Source organism: Sus scrofa, chromosome 13, assembly GCF_054392235.1.
Source record: "Sus scrofa isolate SSC_HxYL_T2T_F1_AM1 chromosome 13, Sscrofa_HxYL_maternal_Yorkshire_Landrace_v2.0, whole genome shotgun sequence".
NCBI classification, from domain to species: Eukaryota; Metazoa; Chordata; class Mammalia; order Artiodactyla; family Suidae; genus Sus; species Sus scrofa.
Window position 1 is genome coordinate 103,845,080 of NC_139395.1, and position 19,434 is coordinate 103,864,513.

The 19,434-nt window shown below is 36.1% G+C and overlaps 1 protein-coding gene and 1 long non-coding RNA gene across 5 annotated transcripts in view; one reads left to right on the forward strand and one right to left on the reverse strand.

The window, feature by feature from the left end:
- Nucleotides 1–19,434, reverse strand: part of LOC106505379 (uncharacterized) — a 916,097-nt gene that overhangs the window by 853,318 nt on the left and 43,345 nt on the right. The gene's annotated exons all lie outside the window — the stretch shown is intronic.
- The window catches only part of CPA3 (carboxypeptidase A3), a 35,699-nt gene continuing 21,086 nt past the window's right edge, over nucleotides 4,822–19,434 (forward strand). Inside the window, 11 exon segments of the mRNA XM_084989965.1 lie at nucleotides 4,822–4,874; nucleotides 5,031–5,129; nucleotides 5,227–5,302; nucleotides 8,404–8,513; nucleotides 8,515–8,526; nucleotides 17,522–17,571; nucleotides 17,574–17,628; nucleotides 17,797–17,836; nucleotides 17,839–17,910; nucleotides 18,558–18,562; nucleotides 19,218–19,307. Of these exon segments, the coding sequence (XP_084846091.1) occupies nucleotides 4,822–4,874; nucleotides 5,031–5,129; nucleotides 5,227–5,302; nucleotides 8,404–8,513; nucleotides 8,515–8,526; nucleotides 17,522–17,571; nucleotides 17,574–17,628; nucleotides 17,797–17,836; nucleotides 17,839–17,910; nucleotides 18,558–18,562; nucleotides 19,218–19,307 (662 nt within the window).

Below are 19,434 nucleotides of genomic sequence, written 5' to 3' on the forward strand. Positions count from 1 at the left end.
ATTAAAAACACTAATTCAAAAAGATACTTGCACCTCAATGTTAACAGCAACATTATTTACATTTGCCAAGATATAGAAGCAAACTAACTGTCCCTCTAAAGATGAATGGATAAAAAATCATGGTATGTGTATACACACACACACACACACACAAACACACACACACACACACACACACACACAGAATGGAATACTACTCAGCCACAAAAAGAATGAAATTGTCATTTACAGCAACATGGATAGACTTGGAGGGCATTATGCTTAGTGAAATAAGTCAGACAGAGAAAGACAAACACTGTACGATACCACCTATATGTTGAATCTAAAAAACACAACAAAGTAGTGAATAAAATAAAAAAGAAGCAGATTCACAGATATCAAACAAACTAATAGCTATCAGAGGGGAGAGGGCAGGGGCGAAGGAGCAATACAGGGCTAGGAGGAAGAAAAGGGTTATTATGGGATTATGTAAAATCATGTGTGTGAAAATTTTGAAAATTATAAACCACTATAGAATTTAAAGACTCTTTCATTCAACAAAAAAAGGACAATTAAAATCCATGGAAGATGTTAAATTGTAAATGACATGATCAGTTTTTCTAAAAAATACCAGCCAGGCCAAAATGTGGAAAGCAGATTGGAAATGAAACAAGAGGGTGCCAGGGATCCTGGCTGGAATAGCTGGGCCTAAAATGAAAGAGGTGAAAATCATTCTATAATTTGTACATCAAACATGACCTAAAGTTTTCCAGAATTAGAACTGAACTTGCTAATAATGTTGGAGAGTGTGCAAAGTTCAAATTTTAAAATATAATATGTATTTAGATTATAATTTGGGGCATTTCTCACTTTAAAATCATAGAAAAAATATTACCTCATTGTTTTCCATGTGGATTCAAGGGGTACAAGATTCCATATCTAGCATAATATGTTGAAATATTTGTAACAGTGTTCTATTCAAAAACGAGCTCCATTGAAGTCCCAATGATTTGTTTAGAAGTTGTCAAGCCAAAGAATGATTAATTGCATTAATTGTCCACTAGATGGTAGCAGTGCAGCTGCTACAACTTGTCAAGCAAGCATCTTCAAAATAATTTAGTAATAATACATCATTTAACTAGCCAGAGAAAAAGAGAGACCCTAAGGTGCAAAAAAAAGGAAAAAAAAATTCCCATGAATTCTTTATCAGTATTGATATTGATTTTTTTAAATATGTGTAGTTTAGTGAAATTTTCTTTCCCTCATTCTATTTGTTATATTCATGTGAACTGGAAGGTTCACTCAACCAGTTACCTGAGTGAAGTTATCTTGACAGAGGTGTACCATACAACTGGACACTCATTTACCCTGCCTCTAGCCAGTGGCGTCAACTTCTAAGAGATGCTGCAGCCCAAAGTTCAGTGCTTTAAAACAGAAAATATGAACATATATGGATTTCTCTAAAATTCCAAGGGATATTTAAGACAAATAAGGAATAGGAAAGTAAATATGCAATCATTCTCTCTTAAAATCAATGTATCTGAGATTTCTTGCACTGGAGACATTTTTGCTGCCTCTCTTCCCAACTGAACGTTAACAGCCAGCAGGCTAGGAGTGCCACTTGCCTGAGCTTAATCAAGAAAACAAACAGAAAGGGAAATCTGGTTTAGGCCTTACTGGTGCAAAAGTACCACATGCCTTTCTGCCTGGTGGACCAGAGACTGCTGCCTTGCCAGATCAGACCTTGCCCAGCCTTGCCCACACAGGAGCCCCAGGCTGTGAGAGCACCTCTCCTTTTCCCTCCTTTGACTTCCTCCCACCCTGAGAACCTAGGACAGGCTCTAAGCTCTTCCTTCAGTCCCAAACTCTCACCTCCCCAAAGCAGCAAGTAAGGAACAGCACAGGAATGGCCCCTGAATCTTTCCTATCTCAAACAGTGTGGCTACAAAATGGAAGACTCAGTTTTCAGTCTGGTGTAGGGAAGTTCTACATATCTAGAATCACATTCTATGTCTTCATCTGCCTTGGCCAGATAACCTATATGAATTGCTCAAAGAGAGGATTTCAGGCATATAAGGAAGACAGGAGGAACCAAAACAGTCAATAAGGTTAAGTTTCTCTGCTTTTTTTTGCAGGGCAGTTTCACTCCAATGTTAAAAATCCAGTATCCACAGCTAAAGCCAACAAATTTTCTTTTCAACATATCCTTTATGAAATAACTAAAGGTTTTCCAGATGTTTACTAGATTTGATTTGAAAATAGAGAATTATTTGAAAGATTCTGGTAAATCATAAGAGTACTTTCATTTCCATTCTCTAGGACATTTCTTTTATAGTAATAATGTTTGAAAATATGCAGGAAAAGCATAGTTTAAATATCAATATTTTAAATATGTCCAGACATAGAAAAATCCTATGAGTACAAAGATTCAAGAAGATGTAAAATTATTATTGTTTGAAGCATTCAACTTTAAATAATTTTTAAAGAGATTAATTAACCTATGAGCCTTATATATAAATCCTAAAATGGTATGGTATCTAACAACTATTCATCCTACTCCATACATATGCCACCCTTCATAAATCTTGATTCAGTAATATAAAGTTGTACTGAAACTATTCCTGCCAAGAAATCACAACTATTCTGAGAAAAAGCTCCAAAATATTCTTGAAATCCATCTGCCATATTGTTTTTCAGAGGCTAAATAGATTGGGGAGAAGTAGGAGGTCTTAAAACATCATATCTATGTCCTATTCCAGAAACAAGGAATTGTCAATATGCAATAGATGTTAAGAAGTCAAAGATAATTTATCATCAAAGTCTTATCCTAAGAAATATCAGGATTTTTCAAACATTTACTTAGATCTCCAAATAAAATAAAAGTACCCTTCCTTGTTGACTTGAAAAACAGGTATAGATACTTTCTCTACAGTTTTAAACCTAGTCACACAGAAAAGGGTTTTAACATAGAAAATATATCAGAATGCTAGAATTAAGAGTGATTCCTATTCTTTCAATTTTTCTATATGTTTCTAAATTATTTCCAATGAGTATGTATTACTTTTAGAATCAGAAAATAAAACTCCAAAAAGCAAAGCTGTAACATACAACTTTTTTCTTTGAAGCAGTCCACATGAAAACAAATACAGGGAGATATTTTGCCCCTCCAGGACACAGCCACTACTTTAACCTAAACATGATGTATGCAGAACTCATCAGTTCTGCAGCCTAGCCTAACAGTGGCCAATTAAGTCTGTTTACAGAACTTGACAATTACATTAACTGCCTAGAGGACAGGGGTGTGTTTTTGTACCTCCCACCCACCAAGTCCCTTACAAATGATCTCTTTTAGCCCTCACAGCCATTTATTAGAGTCCCATTTGCATCTCCATTTTACAGATGAGGAAACAAAGGCCTGGAATGACCAGGCAGCCTGCTCAAGGCAAAGTACTAGTGCTTGGGAGCCACTCTGAGGTTATGTGTGTCTAATTCCTAAGTCAAGCACTTCCTTTTCCTCCGTAACCCTGTCAAATGCACGCTTAGAAGCAATGGAGCAAGAATTTGCTTTGAGATCTTCTACTGCTAATGAGGTTGTCCAATGTAAAGAACATGAAGGCATTTGTAAACCCTTCTCTTCCTTACTTGCAGGGTTGGGGGACACGTCATATTGCATATCCATCAGATGAAAAGGAATGAAGCTATTACTGCTATACATATAACAGGGGCGTCTCCCCAACAATATTATTTTGATAATAAAAATATATAACTATGACTCTGAGAAATTTCATATATGACCATCTATATATTTCTCAATGTGAAGATGTAGTTTTTGAGAGGAAAGTCTAAGTTATTTGATGAGATAAATGCACTCACTATGTTAAGTTACCTATAATTCTGGGTAAAGGTGTTGCCTTCTCCCAAACAATCCATAATTAAGTGAGTTGAGTTCAAGATTGAAGAATCCCCCAAGACATTGTTTAAAATGGTTCATAAATGACTTCCATTAATTCAACTTTCAAAAAGCACTTAGTGGGCATCTAGAGCATCTAGACCGTGAGGAAATCAGCCAATGAACAAACATTTGAGCAACCATATTATCTTGCCCTCTAAATGTCCTCGAGTTGCTTTATGAACAGGGGTTCCCTCTGAGGATAGAGGGAGGAAAAAGAGAAAGGAGTGGAGATGACATGATTTAGTAATTTCTGTAATGTTTACTTCTTTACAAAGAGAGATATCAAGCAATGATAGCAAAAGTATAAAATCAAGATGGTGAATACATCAATGTTTTCCAGATTACTCACAGTATTTTTAGTCTATTCAAAATATTTTGTAAGTTAAATGTTTTTAACAATTCATAATGTACCTTCAAAAATCATATTGTTTGTTATTAAGGACTACCCATCAAGGTTATATGGCCAGATACCCAAATTCAACTCAGGTTCTAGGTGCAAATTTATAAACTAACTCCTTCCACCATTCAATTCAAGCATAGGGTAGGGTAGTATTTTTTTTTTTTTTTTTTTTTTTTTGTCTTTTTAGGACCGTACCCACAGCATAGGGATCTAATCGGAGCTGTAGCTGCTGACCTACGCAACAGCCACAGCAACGCCAGATCCGAGCTGTGTCTTCAACCTACACCACAGATCATGGCAACACCAGATCCTTAACTCACTGAGCGAGGCCAAGGATTGAATCCTCAACCTCATGGTTCCTAGTCAGATTCATATCCACTGCGCCACGATGGGAACTCCTCTGAGTAATATTTTAGAACAAAGAACTGGGTTCAAATCTCAACTCTGTGAACATAATAACTCTGCTACCTGGGCAAATTATTTGCTAAACATGGAATTTGCCTCTCATCCCACCTGTAAAATGGGTATTTCCAATTATAAAAGGTATATGAGTGCATAGCACTTACCTGACACAAAGTAGGCATTTAGTGTTAGTGTTCCTCCCCAACTAGAAAATATAGGGGGAACATGTCACCCACCAGAACCCCAAGAGGAAATGAGTTGTACCTCCAGATAAGAGCTGAGGCATAAAACTGGCAGAGGGTCTTCTTGGGGCAAGCACAGAAGAACCACACGGTTCATCCTGGCTGTGGGTTTAATCACTACCATTCTTGCTTTCGCTCATGTCTCTTTTGACAGGTAAATCTCACTGCCCCTTGTTTCAGATTCCGTGTGAAAAGAGGATTAAGAAATACTTCTTTGCAGTTCGCATGTTGCATCTTTTGTATTCTTCAAGGGAGAAGGTACTCCGTGTGAAGCCCCAGGATGAAAAACAAACAAACACCATAAAGGACTTAGCCAAAACCAACCAGGTAATAGAGGGCTATTTTATATTTTCTTTCCATTCCCTAAAAGCTACTTTTTTTGTCTTTTATTTTTAATGCACACGGAGCTACCAAAGACAAAGGTAGGGTAAGTGATAGGGACAACCTGGGTAATTCACACAATATTTTTCTTTTTTTTGTTTATTTTTCCCCAAATTATCACTTGTTTTCCTACCCAAAAGCTTTGCAGACAACAGCTTTTTCTGGATGAAACTGTGAAGCAGGGAGATGTTCCTGACACTTTTATCATGGTCTCTTCTCCCTCCCTTCTAGTGCCTAGCCCGCTCCTCCTCTCTCCTTACTCCATTCTAATCTGTACCAGTGACATAATTTCTGTTAAAATTATGATAGCATCAAGGTACTGGTTAACATCAATGTATTGGGTGATAATATCAAGATGTGAGCTTTTCCAAGAGCAGGTCAATTTTAAAAGAAAACTCTTAAAGTTAGATTGGTCTTTTAAAATCCAACGATCTAAAGCAATCATTTTATCACTTGTTCAGCTGCTCCTATACACAAGACACACTGTGCCAGCCACCTCGTATACATCATTTCAAATTCTCCATTAGACTTTCAATGTTAGTGTCATAATTTATCTTGTTTAAAACATTAGAACTGAAGTTCAAAGACAATAAATTATATGACCAAGACCACATATCAGGGGGCTTTTTTTGGGGGGGTTGTATAATGATTTTTTTTTTCCATTATAGCTGTACAGTAGAAAACTGACAGAACACTGTAAACATATCAGGTTTAAACCCAGAACCAAATCTGAGATTTATTCTAGTCACATCAAATCAATCCAAAGTCCTGACTATACTGATTCCCAAATGTTTTTTAAATCCACACTCCGTCTTCATTCCCCTGCCACTGCCAAATCCATGTCTCCCCTGGCTTTTAAAGGGACAATCTCAACAATTTCAATTTGTCTAGTGTTTAGGGTTCTAGTCCTGCCTCCCACAAAGCAAAGTCCTCAAAGCAACCTGACTGCTTTCTCTAAAACTGGACAATTGCATTCCTCTAATTATTAGTGAAAGGCAGCCTAGTATGGAAAGATTATGGCCTTCAGAGGTTCAAATCCTAGTTCTACACTAGCTCTATGTCCTTAGGCAAGTTACTTAACCTCTCTGTGTCTCGATCTTCTGCTCTGTAAAGTAAGGATAATAATCATACCAACATCCTAAAATTGCTATAAAAACTAAATAAGCTAATATTTAGGTAATGCTCGGAAGCAGGCCTGGCCTTAATAAGCACTGTAGAAGTTATTACGATATCTTATTACAATAGAAAACTATTGGTATTGCTGTGGCATTCCAAGACCTTCACAATCTGCCAATCCTCTGAACCCCTCCCCATCAACCCTCTTTCTCACCCTTCAAGTACCATAACTACCAAAAACTAACCCACTTTTCTCAGGAGGAATGTATTTCCTTCTTGACTTGGCTAACTGCTTTTCATTCTTTAAGAACCAGCTCAGGCAGCGTATCCTGAAGGAAGTCCTTTTCTGGTTATCAACCCTCATGATCAGTTTGGGTTGCTTCTTGTGCTCCTAGAACACCTTGTGCTTGCCCCTGGCATTGGTTAGCATATTGGAAATGCATATACAGCTCTGTTTCCCACACCAAACATCTTGCTTCTCATTTATTAACCTCTACAACCCTGCCACCCAGCTCTGTGCCTGGTGCTTAACAAATGCTCACAAAAGTTCACCAAGCCTTCAACTCCTGCACTACATTAGCTTGTTAGAACAGAAAAATTGCTATTAGATTAGATTAGATGGCCCTGCCTAATTCACCTTTTAATCACACATCTCTCATATCTAATTATACCATAGCTTTTTGATCAAAATAAACCAATATATATTGGTTAGGTCATAGCAGCCTCATATTGGCACATAATTGATTGACCTAGAGGTAGAATGGGAGCCAACCACAAACCAGCCAGGTAGACTGAGACATACCCACAAGCTTGGCATAATGGGTGGAAAGTGAGCATTTACTCCACATTTCCTAGGTGGGGAATTTGTACTTCATTTGGTTTCACAATTGAGTATGATTTTTTTTTATAATTTTTTTTATTTTCCCACTGTACAGCAAGGGGGTCAGGTTATCCTTACATGTATACATTACAATTACATTTTTCCCCCACCCTTTCTTCTGTTGCAACATGAGTATCTAGACAAAGTTCTCAATGCTATTCAGCAGGATCTCCTTGTAAATCTATTCTAAGTTGTGTCTGATAAGCCCAAACTCCCGATCCCTCCCACTCCCTCCCCCTCCCATCAGGCAGCCACAAGTCTCTTCTCCAAGTCCATGATTTTCTTTTCTGAGGAGAGTATGATTTTGAAGAACAAGAATTGAAATCTTCTCAAATTATTTTAATCTGAATGCTATCTTTATAGCCTTATTCACCAAGTTTCTAAAATTATCAGCCAGAGGAAAATAAAGAGAAGGGAATCAGCAGTTGTTAAATGCCTGCATGGCCGAGACATCATAGCTATTTCACAATCTTCACAGCACTGCCAGTGGAGTACTGTTAACCCTATTTCTTAGGGGAGAGAACTGAAACTCGAAGAGTTTTACTATTTTCCCAAGAACATACTGCTAGAAAAGTAACTGGGTAGAGATTATGCCTTCATTGGACACAAACCTTCCAGGAATTGCAGAGTTTATAGGGACATCTCGTTTTGAGGCCTGACTCAGGAGTGGGAGCAGGGGAGAGGGATGCCACATATTAATCCATATTCCCAACTAGAGACAGATGCTATGGCTAAATCAATTGTGAAACAACTCCAACTGACCCCAAGGTGGTAGAAACAAACATATTAACCAAAAGCTGCTCAATCTTTTTGCATGTGTAGCTACTATGTCCTAAAAAAGTGATCATCAGTACAATGGTTTTTTCCCCACTCCCTAATATTCAACAATTCTTACATATATATGTAAAAATCTCATAGGCTTATTAAAAGAAGGGTCCGTACTTCAGTCACATTGAACCCCAAATTCCTTTCACTTACAGTCATTTCTTAATAAGTATGTGTTGAGTGAGCAAGTAAACAACTGTGACTAACACTGAACTCATCTCCACAGCTTGACTTCTGGTATCCAGACACCACCCACCACATAACTGCTAACATGACAGTGGATTTTCGAGTTGGTGAAAAGGAATCCCAGTCTATTCGGTCTGCCTTGGATCAAAATAATGCATTATGAGTAAGTCCTATGCAAATATTCAAATGTGTTAGATACTCAAATTTTGAGGAATTTTGAAATTGAAAAGAAAGTACAAGTTTTGAATTACGCTCCCCCAAAATGAAAGTTTTATCTCTAAGATAAAATTTATAGTTACTTCCAAACACAGTATGGAGACCTACTTACAAAAATGATGAGCTCTAACCTGGCTTCTCAGCTTCCATCTGATGTTTGCTGCAATCTGCAAGAATGACAATTATGATATCTGCCATCTCCAAAAATCAGCCCCTGGTTATGACAGAGTGCATGTGAACAGGCATGGAGGCTTTGGTCACACTCATCATCCCTGACAGGGGATCAATCCAGAGCTCAGCACTACTGATGACCAGCAGCACTGCATTCTTGTATTGGAGTTCTCCTGATACATAAAAGAAGACCCGAATAACAGTGTTCACCTTGAGTCACAGATATATGAATATAAAATATATAATAAGTAAGTTTTTATGAAAAAAAAATTCTTCCTCAAATGCAGTAGAATAAGACAGATCTAACAGGAGAGAATTGTCATATGGCCAAAGATGGAGAAAGGAGTTGCTGTAGTCCCATAGAGAAATGGGAGGACATTAGAATTTACTGACCACCAACTATAGGTCATGCACATACAGTCTGCGCCCTGGGGCAAAGAATAAGAAGGAAGCCTAGAAATGAATATTGCAAATCAACACATAATAGAGAAAACAAAATGTATTTTTATACTTTAAAGCATTTAGCAATTTGATGTACTGAGAGTTCCTGTTTTAACTCCCCCAACCCTTGTCATTCCAGCAGTACCCTTTATTGAGAACCCTCACCACTCAAAACATTCCTAAATACTAGTTCTTTCTTTCTGACTTGCTATTTCATGCCTCTGCTACCTAACTTAGTGCTGTAATTCAAAAGACCTTCTACTCCTGGCTCAAACAAAAATCCCATAATGTTATATCACAGGCAGGATTTATTGATGCTCATGTGCCTTAATTGTATTTATTATATTGCTATAATATCCTTAATAAACATAAACACTATTGAAATGAAGGAAACATACATAAGACAAAAGGTATTTTTGTCTGTGGCTTAATGGCTTAAAAAGTCACAGGCTATTATGTGTGCTTGTCAATCACTGTCCTTGTTTTTGCTATTGTTTCAAGAGGGTTGTGAAACAAACAGAAGTTAGTAAATGGGAACAACACATTCAGAATTAATTTAACCAGTATCTAAACCTTTTTAATTAATATATGTACTTTTCTATGATTTTATAAATTGCATGTTAAATTAGAAATAAGACACTTTATAAATATACCTCTGGGATCACAGGAATTAATAGTGCATTACAGACGCTATGCTTAAGCTAAGGCTGAGATGACATCTTGATTCTTTCAGCTCAAAGAAATCACCCCTCTACCCTACATACTCCCTGGTGACTGTGTCTCCTGATTCACTTCACAGCCTGATTTCTCAAATATGTGCCTCACTTATTTAATCTTCACTTTACTTCATTAATATAAACCTGATCCAGACTAATTCTTAAAAAGTATCTAGCTCAAGCAAAAATAAATTTTAGCTGGCCAACTTTGTATAATTTGGTTTGAAAAACAGGGTAGTTCTATGTTTAGTTTTCTAAGGAATCTCCATACTGCTTTCCACAGTGGTTGCACCAATTTACAATCCCACCAACAGTGTACTAGGGTTCCTTTTTCTCCAAACCCTCTCCAGCACTTATTATTTGTAGACTTTTGGATGACGGCCATTCTGGCTGGTGTAAGGTGGTACCTCAGAGTGGTTTTGATTTGCATTTCTCTAATAATGAGTGACGCTGAACATCTTTTCATGTGTTTCTTGGCCATCTGTATGTCTTCTTTGGAGAATTGTCTGTTTAGATCTTCTGCCCATTTTTTGACAGGCTTGTTTGTTTTTTTGGTATGGAGCTGCAAGACATGGAAACAACCCAAATGTCCATCGACAGAGGAGTGGATCCAGAAGATGTGGTACATATATACACAATGGAATATGACTCAGCCATTAAAAAGAATGAAATACCAGCATTTTTTGCAACATGGATGGACCTAGAAACTATCATACTAAGTGAAGTCAGCCATACAATGAGACACCAACATCAAATGCTTTCACTGATATGCGGAATCTGAAAAAAGGATAGACTGAACTTCTTTGCAGAACAGATGCTAACTCACAGACCTTGAAAAACTTAAGGTCTCCGGAGGAGACAATTTGGGGGCTGGGGGGATGTGCCTGGGGTGTGGGATGGAAATCCTGTGAAATCAGATTGTTATGATCATTATATAACTACAGATGTGATAAATCCATTTGAGTAATAAAAAAAATGGGAAAAAAAAGAAAAGAAAAACAGGGTAAAAATGAAGTAGTATATTTTCTTTAATATTCTGGTAAGGTAGATAAGAAGCTAGTTGCTTGACATTGAAAGTATATAGTAAAAATAAATCACTATGACAGAAGACACCTAGGCAGGGGGCTGCCATCCTTCTATTTTATCAAATAGCTCATATCAGCCCTTTCTCCTCTGGTCCTCTCCTCACCTGAAACATTTCTGACTCAAAACAGAGGTCTAAATCGAGATCCTCACAAATAGTGTAGTTTTTCATTTTGTCTTCTGCCAAATACTTTCTTGCTATCTCCATCTAGAACCAAAGTGTTAAACTACCTGTAAAATTTAGTTTTATTTAATTAGGACATGATTTCTAGAAATTGGTCTGAATTAGCCACAGTTGCGGGAATGCCACATAATTAGTTACATTCCTCAGAAATATAAATATGTAAAGTGATCTGTGCAGACAAGAACTATTTAAACTCTTGTCTCCAGTACTAATTATATAGATAATTTTATTTGCATATTAATTACATGTGTTACTTAGTGTCAGTCAGTAACAGAAGAGGGTTCTAAGAACAGAAGCATCTGGTTGCACCCAGGCACCAGTCTGAATAAAACCACATTAAGAGGCTGGTTTGACACAATGATTTACTTAGACACCCTTCATTAGATAGTGCATGTAAACCACTATTTAGTTTAAAGCATCTGTGTGATTTTTTTTTAATTTTCAGAAAATTAAATTACTAAGACAGATTTTATTTTAAAGTAGTATGTTTTGCTCCCTTTCTGTTTACATTCTTACATAATCACAAAAGGTCAAGTCCAAAGAACAAATTATACTAACAAACCTGAACAGACTGGCTCAATAAATGTCTAAAGGAATGTACATCCATTGCACTGACCTTAGGGGCAGATGCCATATTTAGATTCAGTAATTGAAAACCCTAGTGTTTGAACTATTTTTTTTCATATCTCAGATATTTATATTTTAGATGCATTTTAGATTATCTTTTCTTTGATCAAAAGCTAAAATTAGAAAATAAGGAGTTCCCAACTTGGCACAGCAGAAACAAATCTGACTAGGAACCATGAGGTTGTGGGTTCGATCCCTGGCCTCACTCAGTGGGTTAAGGATCCGGCATTGCTGTGGCTGTGGTGTAGGCTGGCAGCTGTAGCTCCAATTTGACCCCTAGCCTTGGAACCTCCATATGCCAGAGGGGTGGCACAAAAAAGCAAAAAAAAAGAAAAAAGTTAAAATTAGAAAATAAAGCATTGTAAAGGAAAGATCATTCAGAAAGCAACTGTTAATAGTAAAACTCAAATGATTCAATTTAGTAAAATCTTATTAAGATCCACATAATTATGTGGATTATGTGAGAAATGCAGAAGAGACCTACACCAAACTCATCATCAACAGTTCATATTAATGTCTAATTACCTAATAATATTGTCTGATAAAAATTCATATTCTAAGGATGTACATGGTCCTATAAGTATTTTTAATCAAATAAATCATTCTAATGTTTCATCCTATTCATTTTTCCTTCTGTTCCATATTTTTACATATTCCTTACCCAAGAATAAAACAGGTAGGTTAATATCTACTATAAATGTCAACAAAATATTGGTCACTGTAGAAAGCAGAAGAGTGTGGTAGAAAAAAATGTGTACTCTTGGGTGAGAGTGTCTGAGTCTAGTCCCATTTAAACCATGCATTAGGTATTTAACATTGGCAATATATTTAACTTCTCTCCATTTCATTTTCTTTATCTTTAAAACGATGTTTCATTGAGGCTTCACAAAGCCTGGCTGAGACCATAAAATTGTTCCTTGCCAGGTTCCTTTACTACTTTTATCAATGTAAGTCGAAGAAAGAGCACTTACAGTGTGCTCACAAGAATGTGTGTGCACACACATGCATGCACACTGCAACAGAGGATAACTAGAGACTATCATCAGATGCACCCTTTCCCTCCTAAGGAATAAATTAGCACCTTGACGTTTATTATCCAACACAGTAGTGTGCCTCAAATGTTAGGAAATCCATGTTAGTAAGTGCCAAGTTTGATATAAGATAACCCAATTAGGGAATTAGTGGAGACAAATGAGATATTGTGGATACCTGAAATTAGATTTTAAGCAGCCCGGGTCCTACAGGAATGTGGGCAAGGGAGAAGACAGACTGGATCAGTATACAAGGCACCATAACAATGATTCTGCCTCCCTGAAACATCCTTCCGCACTGCGTGTGCACACACACACACACATACACACACACACGCCCACAGCAGTCATATACACTATATATGTTCTATATTCCTTCTTTTTTTTTTTTTTTTTTTTGTCTTCTTAGGACCACTCCCACAGCATATGGAGGTTCCCAGCCTAGGGGTCGAAGGGTCGAATTGGAGCTGCAGCCACTGGCCTACGCCACAGCCACAGCAATGCAGGATCCGAGCAGCATCTGTGACCTACACCACAGCCTATGGCAGCGCTGGATCCTTAACCCACTGAGCAAGGCCAGGGATCCAACCACATCCTCATAGATACTGGTCAGGTTTGATAACCACTGAGCCATGATGGGAACTCCTTCCTTCTTTATTTTTAATTGAAGTATAATTGAGCTACAGTATTATATTAGTTTCAAGTATGTAGCATAGTGATTCAGTATTTTTAACAATTATATTCTATTAAAAGTTACTACAAAATAATAATTATAATTCCCTGTGCTATACAATATATCCTTGTTGTTTATTCTTATACACACTAGTTTGCATCTCTTAATCCCATACCCCTATCTTTCCCTTCTTCACTCCCCTCTTGCCATGAGTAACCACTACTTTGTTTAAATCTGTGTCTGTTTATATATTTACATATATATATAAATTGATCTGTTTTATATATATTTATTTGGTTTTTTTGAATAAGTGATATCACATATTATTTGTCTTTCTCTGCTTATTTCACTGGGCATATTATCTAGGCCCATCCACACTGCCGCAAATGACAGAATTTCATTCTTTTTTATGGCTCAGTAATATTTTGTTGTATACATATATACACCACATCTTTATCCATGTGTCTGTTGATGAACACTTAAGACACTTCTATACCTTGGCTATTGTAAATGGTGCTGCTACTGAATATTCAGGTGCCATGTATCTTTTCAAATTAGCTTTTTCATTTTTTCTGGATACATACAGAGGAGTGCAATTGCCAGATCCTATGGTAATTTTATTTTCAGTTTTTTGAGGAACCTCCATACTATTTTTTATAGTGCTGCATCAATTCACACTCCCAGTGTACAAAGATTTTCTTTTTTCCACATCCTTGTCAACATTTGCTATTTATACACTTTTTGATAATAGCCATTCTGACAGGCATGAGGTGATATCTATTGTTGCTTTTATTTGCTTTTCTCTAATAACTACCAATTTTCAGCATCTTTTCATGTGCGTGTTAGTTACCCATATGTCTTCTTTGGGAAAATGTCTATTCAGTTCTTCTGCCCACTTTTTGATTTTTTTTTCATATTGACTTGTATGAGCTGTTTATATATTTTGGATATTAAACCCTTGTCAATCACATCATTTGCAAATATTTTCTCCCAGTGAGTTGTATTTTTGTTTTTCTATGGTTTCCTTTGCTATGCAAAAGGTTTTAAATTTAATTAGGTACCATTTGTTTAGTTTTGCCTTTATTTCTTTTGCCTTAGGAGACAGATCCAAAAAACAGTGTTACAATTTATGTCAAAGAGTATTGTTCCTATATTCTCTTCTAGGAGTCTTATATTTTCAGGTCTTAAACTTAGGTCATTATCTCATTTTGAGTTTATTTTTGTATAGAGTATGAGGAAATATTCTAATCTCATTATTTTACATGTAGCTGTCTAGTTTTCCCAGCATCGCTTACTGAAGAAGCTTTTCTCTATTGCACATTCTTGACTCTTGTCACAGATTAATGACTAGAGATGCTAGTATTTATTCTTGGGCTCTTTATTCTGTTCCATGGATATATGTGCCCACTTTTGGGCCAAAAACATGCTGTTTGATTGCCATCATTTTGTAGTACAGTCTGAAGTCAGAGAGAGTGATACCTCCAAGCTAACAAATTCCAACATTATATAAAAAGGATCATGCTCCATGATCCAGTGGGATGTATTCCAGGGACACAAAGATGGTTCATTATTCACAAATCAGTCAATGTGATACACCACATTAACAAAAAGAAGAATAAAAATCACATGATCATCTAAGTAGATGCAGAAAAAGCATTTGACAAAATTCAATATGCATTCATGATTAAAAAAAAAAACCTCTCATCGAAGTGGGTACAGAGGGAATATATCTCAGTGTAACAAGCCATTTATTACAAACCCTAGTTAACATCATACTCAATGGTGAAAAACTTAAAGCCTTTCCTGTAAACTGAGGAAAAAGACACAGATGCCCACTCTTTCCACTTCTATTTAACATAGTATTGCTATTATATTTAAAACTGGATTGTGATGATCATTGCACAACTATAAATGTAATAAATTCATTGAGTAATAAAAAAATAAACTAAAAATTTTTTAAGAAATTTAAAAATAATAATAAAGTAATAATATAGTATTAGGAGTCCTAGCCACAGCAATCAGATAAGAATAAGAAGTAAAAGTTATCCAAATTGGAGGGGAAGAGGTAAAATTATCATTGCTTGCACATGACATGATATTTTATATAGAAAACCCTAAAGTCTCTACCCCAAAACTATTAGAATAAATGAATTCAGCAAAGTTGCAGGATACAAGATTAATATACAGAAATCTTTAGCTTTCCTATACATTAATAATGACTATCAGAAAGAAAAAGTTTTTAAAATTCCATTTAAAATTGCATCAAAAAGAATAAAATACCTGTTAATAAGTTTAATAAAGGAGGTAAAAGAAAACTACAACCTGGAGATCATAAAATACCGATGAAGGAAACCAAAGATGATGCAAATCCCATGCTCTTGAATTGGAAGAATAATATTGTTAAAATGGCAATATTATCCAAAGCAATCTACAGATTTAATGCCATCCCTATCAAAATACCTGTCACATTTTTCATAGAATTAAGTATAAAATCCTAAAATTTATATGGACTCACAAAAGACCACAAATTGCCAAAGCAATCTCCATTCTTTTTCATTATTCTGTAAAAGCCTCAGAAGGAGACAAGCCTTGAAATTTCAAAATAAAATTAATTTTGCCTCTTCTCTGAACTTACCTGCCCCCTGATCTTGGGACTTAGGCTTCCGGGAGAGTGGGACAAATCAGCAAAATCTGCACAAGACTCACGAGACTAAGACTATAGGTCTGAAGACAATACCCAGGATTTCACTCTTTGTGATGGAGGCACTGTTGTATAATGGTTCATAACTAGAGTTCTGAAGTCAGACATCTCTAGGTTCAATTCCCAACTTCTGTATTTTGCCAGTTGTGACAATGTTGGAAATCTAACCTCTAAAAAATGTAAGTTATAATGATATCCAATTAATAGGGCTGATATAAAGATTAAATGATAAAATGTAAATATCATGCTGAACAGAATGCCTGGCACACAAGAAAGACTCAATAAACATTATCCATTTATATAAATAAATTCTCAGGGATAATTATTTATCTTTTCACCTATATTTAGGAACATTTTTAACAAATTAAGCAAATCTTGGAGTGTTAAAATAATATTTGAGAGAAAGTAATTTGGTTTCATTTGCTTAAACCTGGCTGCTGGTTAGTGGAAGGGTTCATGAAAATAACATCTGGCCGAGTTCTTAATTTCCAGCTTTAGGCTTAATTTCTAGTCCCTATCAGCAACAATCTGGCACCATTCTGATGTCCTCATGCAGCTGCATTTGTGGAAAGGTTGTATTTCAGCTCATACAATTTTCTTTTTCTGCTGTTATCACAAGAGCTAAATTGATATGTGTAAGCCTAAAAATATTCTTAGATACTAGCTTCCTGTGACTAATTAATACTGCCTTATGTTACAAATCAACCTCTGAGACCATAAAATCTCTCTTTTGCCTGATTCCTCTACTTCTATTAATGCAGTTGAAGCAAAAGCCACATGCACTCCTTTGACCTTAAAACAATTAATGATGTCTGCAGCGATGACACAAAATATAATTTCCAAACTTCTCAGATTTCATATGTTTTAGCGTAACATGCCCCACCTGATTCCAAACTTGTTGTCATATTTTTTTCTCAGAAATCCCAGAGTCATCATAAGGCAAAAGCCAAGCATATAGTGAGTTAGATATAATATGCATAATAACATGCTTGTCATTGATGTTAATGGGAATCAATATTCATGAGCAATACTTGGTCTCATGTGCTAAATAAACTCTAATTAGAAATATACCTCATTTATGTCCTTCCTCTAAACTAAGATCAGTCAATCAGCAAGAAGAGCACAGTTCTAGATAAATGGGAATATCTGAAGCCAGGCACATGACATGTCTAAGAGAGATGGTTAGAGAATAATGAAGAAACAGAGCAAACTTGATCTAAGACGGAGATGAGGGAAGAGAGAATTTCTACAAATGAAAGACAACTGTTTTTCTTTCTCTGGTAAATGTGCATTTTATCATCCCCCTGTCAAACAGAATCTTGATTCAAGATGTACCAGAAGAGGTTGAGAAACAGTTTGATGTTAAAAAGATATTCCAGGCAGACACGGCTCTGAAAAATACAATAACTGGGACAAGGTATAGTATAAAATGCCTATACCTCCAAAAAGAAAAATGTTACTAAGATTGTAAATCAGCTATATCTCAATAAAAATCAGAAATAAAATTAAAAAAGAAAAAAGTTACTCTCAACATTTGTTGTCATTTAGTTTTCTTTTATTCTAATCCCTCAAAATTGGTTTTGTTCTTAGGATTGTTGCTTGGACTGAAAAAATGGTACATCAGCATCCTAAAATAAAATGGTCTCTCACATTAAAATTGGAACTACTGTTGAAGATAATCCACTATATGTACTCAAGGTAAAAATAATTCAAGAACTATTTATTATTGTTGAAAATACGAATTTAAAAGTTATTCTTTGGCCCAACTAGTTAAATTTTAGATAATAAAATCTATTTAAAAAAAACAAACAAACATAAGCTCTAGACATCCATTCAAAAATAGAAGAGGCAGCTGGTTTTAGATGGAAACAAGAAAGTCCCTGAATAAACTACTTGACAGACATAGTGGACAAATCCAGACATGTTCTTAAACCATATCTTTATTACAAGAATTTATGATGTCCCTGGCGTATAATTCAGTTTTCTGTCTATTAAAATTCAGTGAAACTGCAGTTCCTGTCACCGCTCAGCAGAAATAAATCTGACTAGTATCCATGAGAACACAGGTTGACCCCTGGCCTCGCTCAGTAGATTAAGGATCTGGAGTTGCCATGAGCTGTGCTGTATGTTGCAGATGTGGCTTGGATCCTGTATTGCTGTGGCTGTGGTGTAGGCTGATGGCTACAGCTGGGATTCAGCCCCTAGCCTGGGAACCTCCATATGGCTTGGTGTGGCCCTTAAAAAAAAAAAGAGAGAGAGAGAGAGAGACAAAAAAAAATTCTGTGAAACTGATGAGTAAGTGTCAGGAAGGAAAGAAATTTAAGAATCACGTAATCATAGGATCCCAGGACGGTAAGTAAGGCATTTCAACTCCATGTTAATAATAGGGAATTCCTTTCTATGACAGAGCTGACAACTGCCATTCAACTGCCAGTAGATTTTTGTACATCCAAAGACAGTGCTCCCTAAAGCATATCCTTAATAACTGAGACGCCCTTCCTTACCCTGGATTCCCATCCATTGATTCTCTTCAACCACCCAAAACAAATCTAAATTCTCTTCAAAATGACAGCCCTTCAAATGTCCATCCAATATTCCTCCTCCCTACTGCAAAAACAACTACAAAATCTTTTCCACTCTAGGCTAAACCTTGTGTTTATGAAGAAAAACAAAAGGAAATGACAAATAAAAGCAACTTTATAATCTATTTCTCAGGCCAAGGGATGTTAGCAATAAAATAAGAAAAACAATATACTGTGATTTTTAATGCCTAAAAGCAACTCTGAAATTTCTGAAAAATATACTATGAAATAGATTATGAATTACGTATTTTAAAGATATGTGTCATGATCCTCCCTGAGAATAATATGTGCACACACAGTTAACTCATTCAACAGGAGACAGCCAAAAGGATTGCTTTGAGACTATGAATGAGTTATTGGACAACAAGGGATCAATGTGTGAGTTCATGTAAAACAATATCTCAACATTTTTTTAAAAGATTGGGAAAGGGATGAAAAAAGAAAGGCTATTTTTATGGACTCTGGCATTCATGCACGAGAATGGTTCTCGCCAGCATCCTGCCAGTGGTTTGTCTATCAGCTAAGTCAATTGGAACATTCACACACAATTCTTTGGCTGCCATGTCTCCAGCACTTTGCTGAGTGGCAACACCCCTTTACAAATGAGCACAGATCCAGTTAACTAGAAGGGCCCACACTCGGTGCT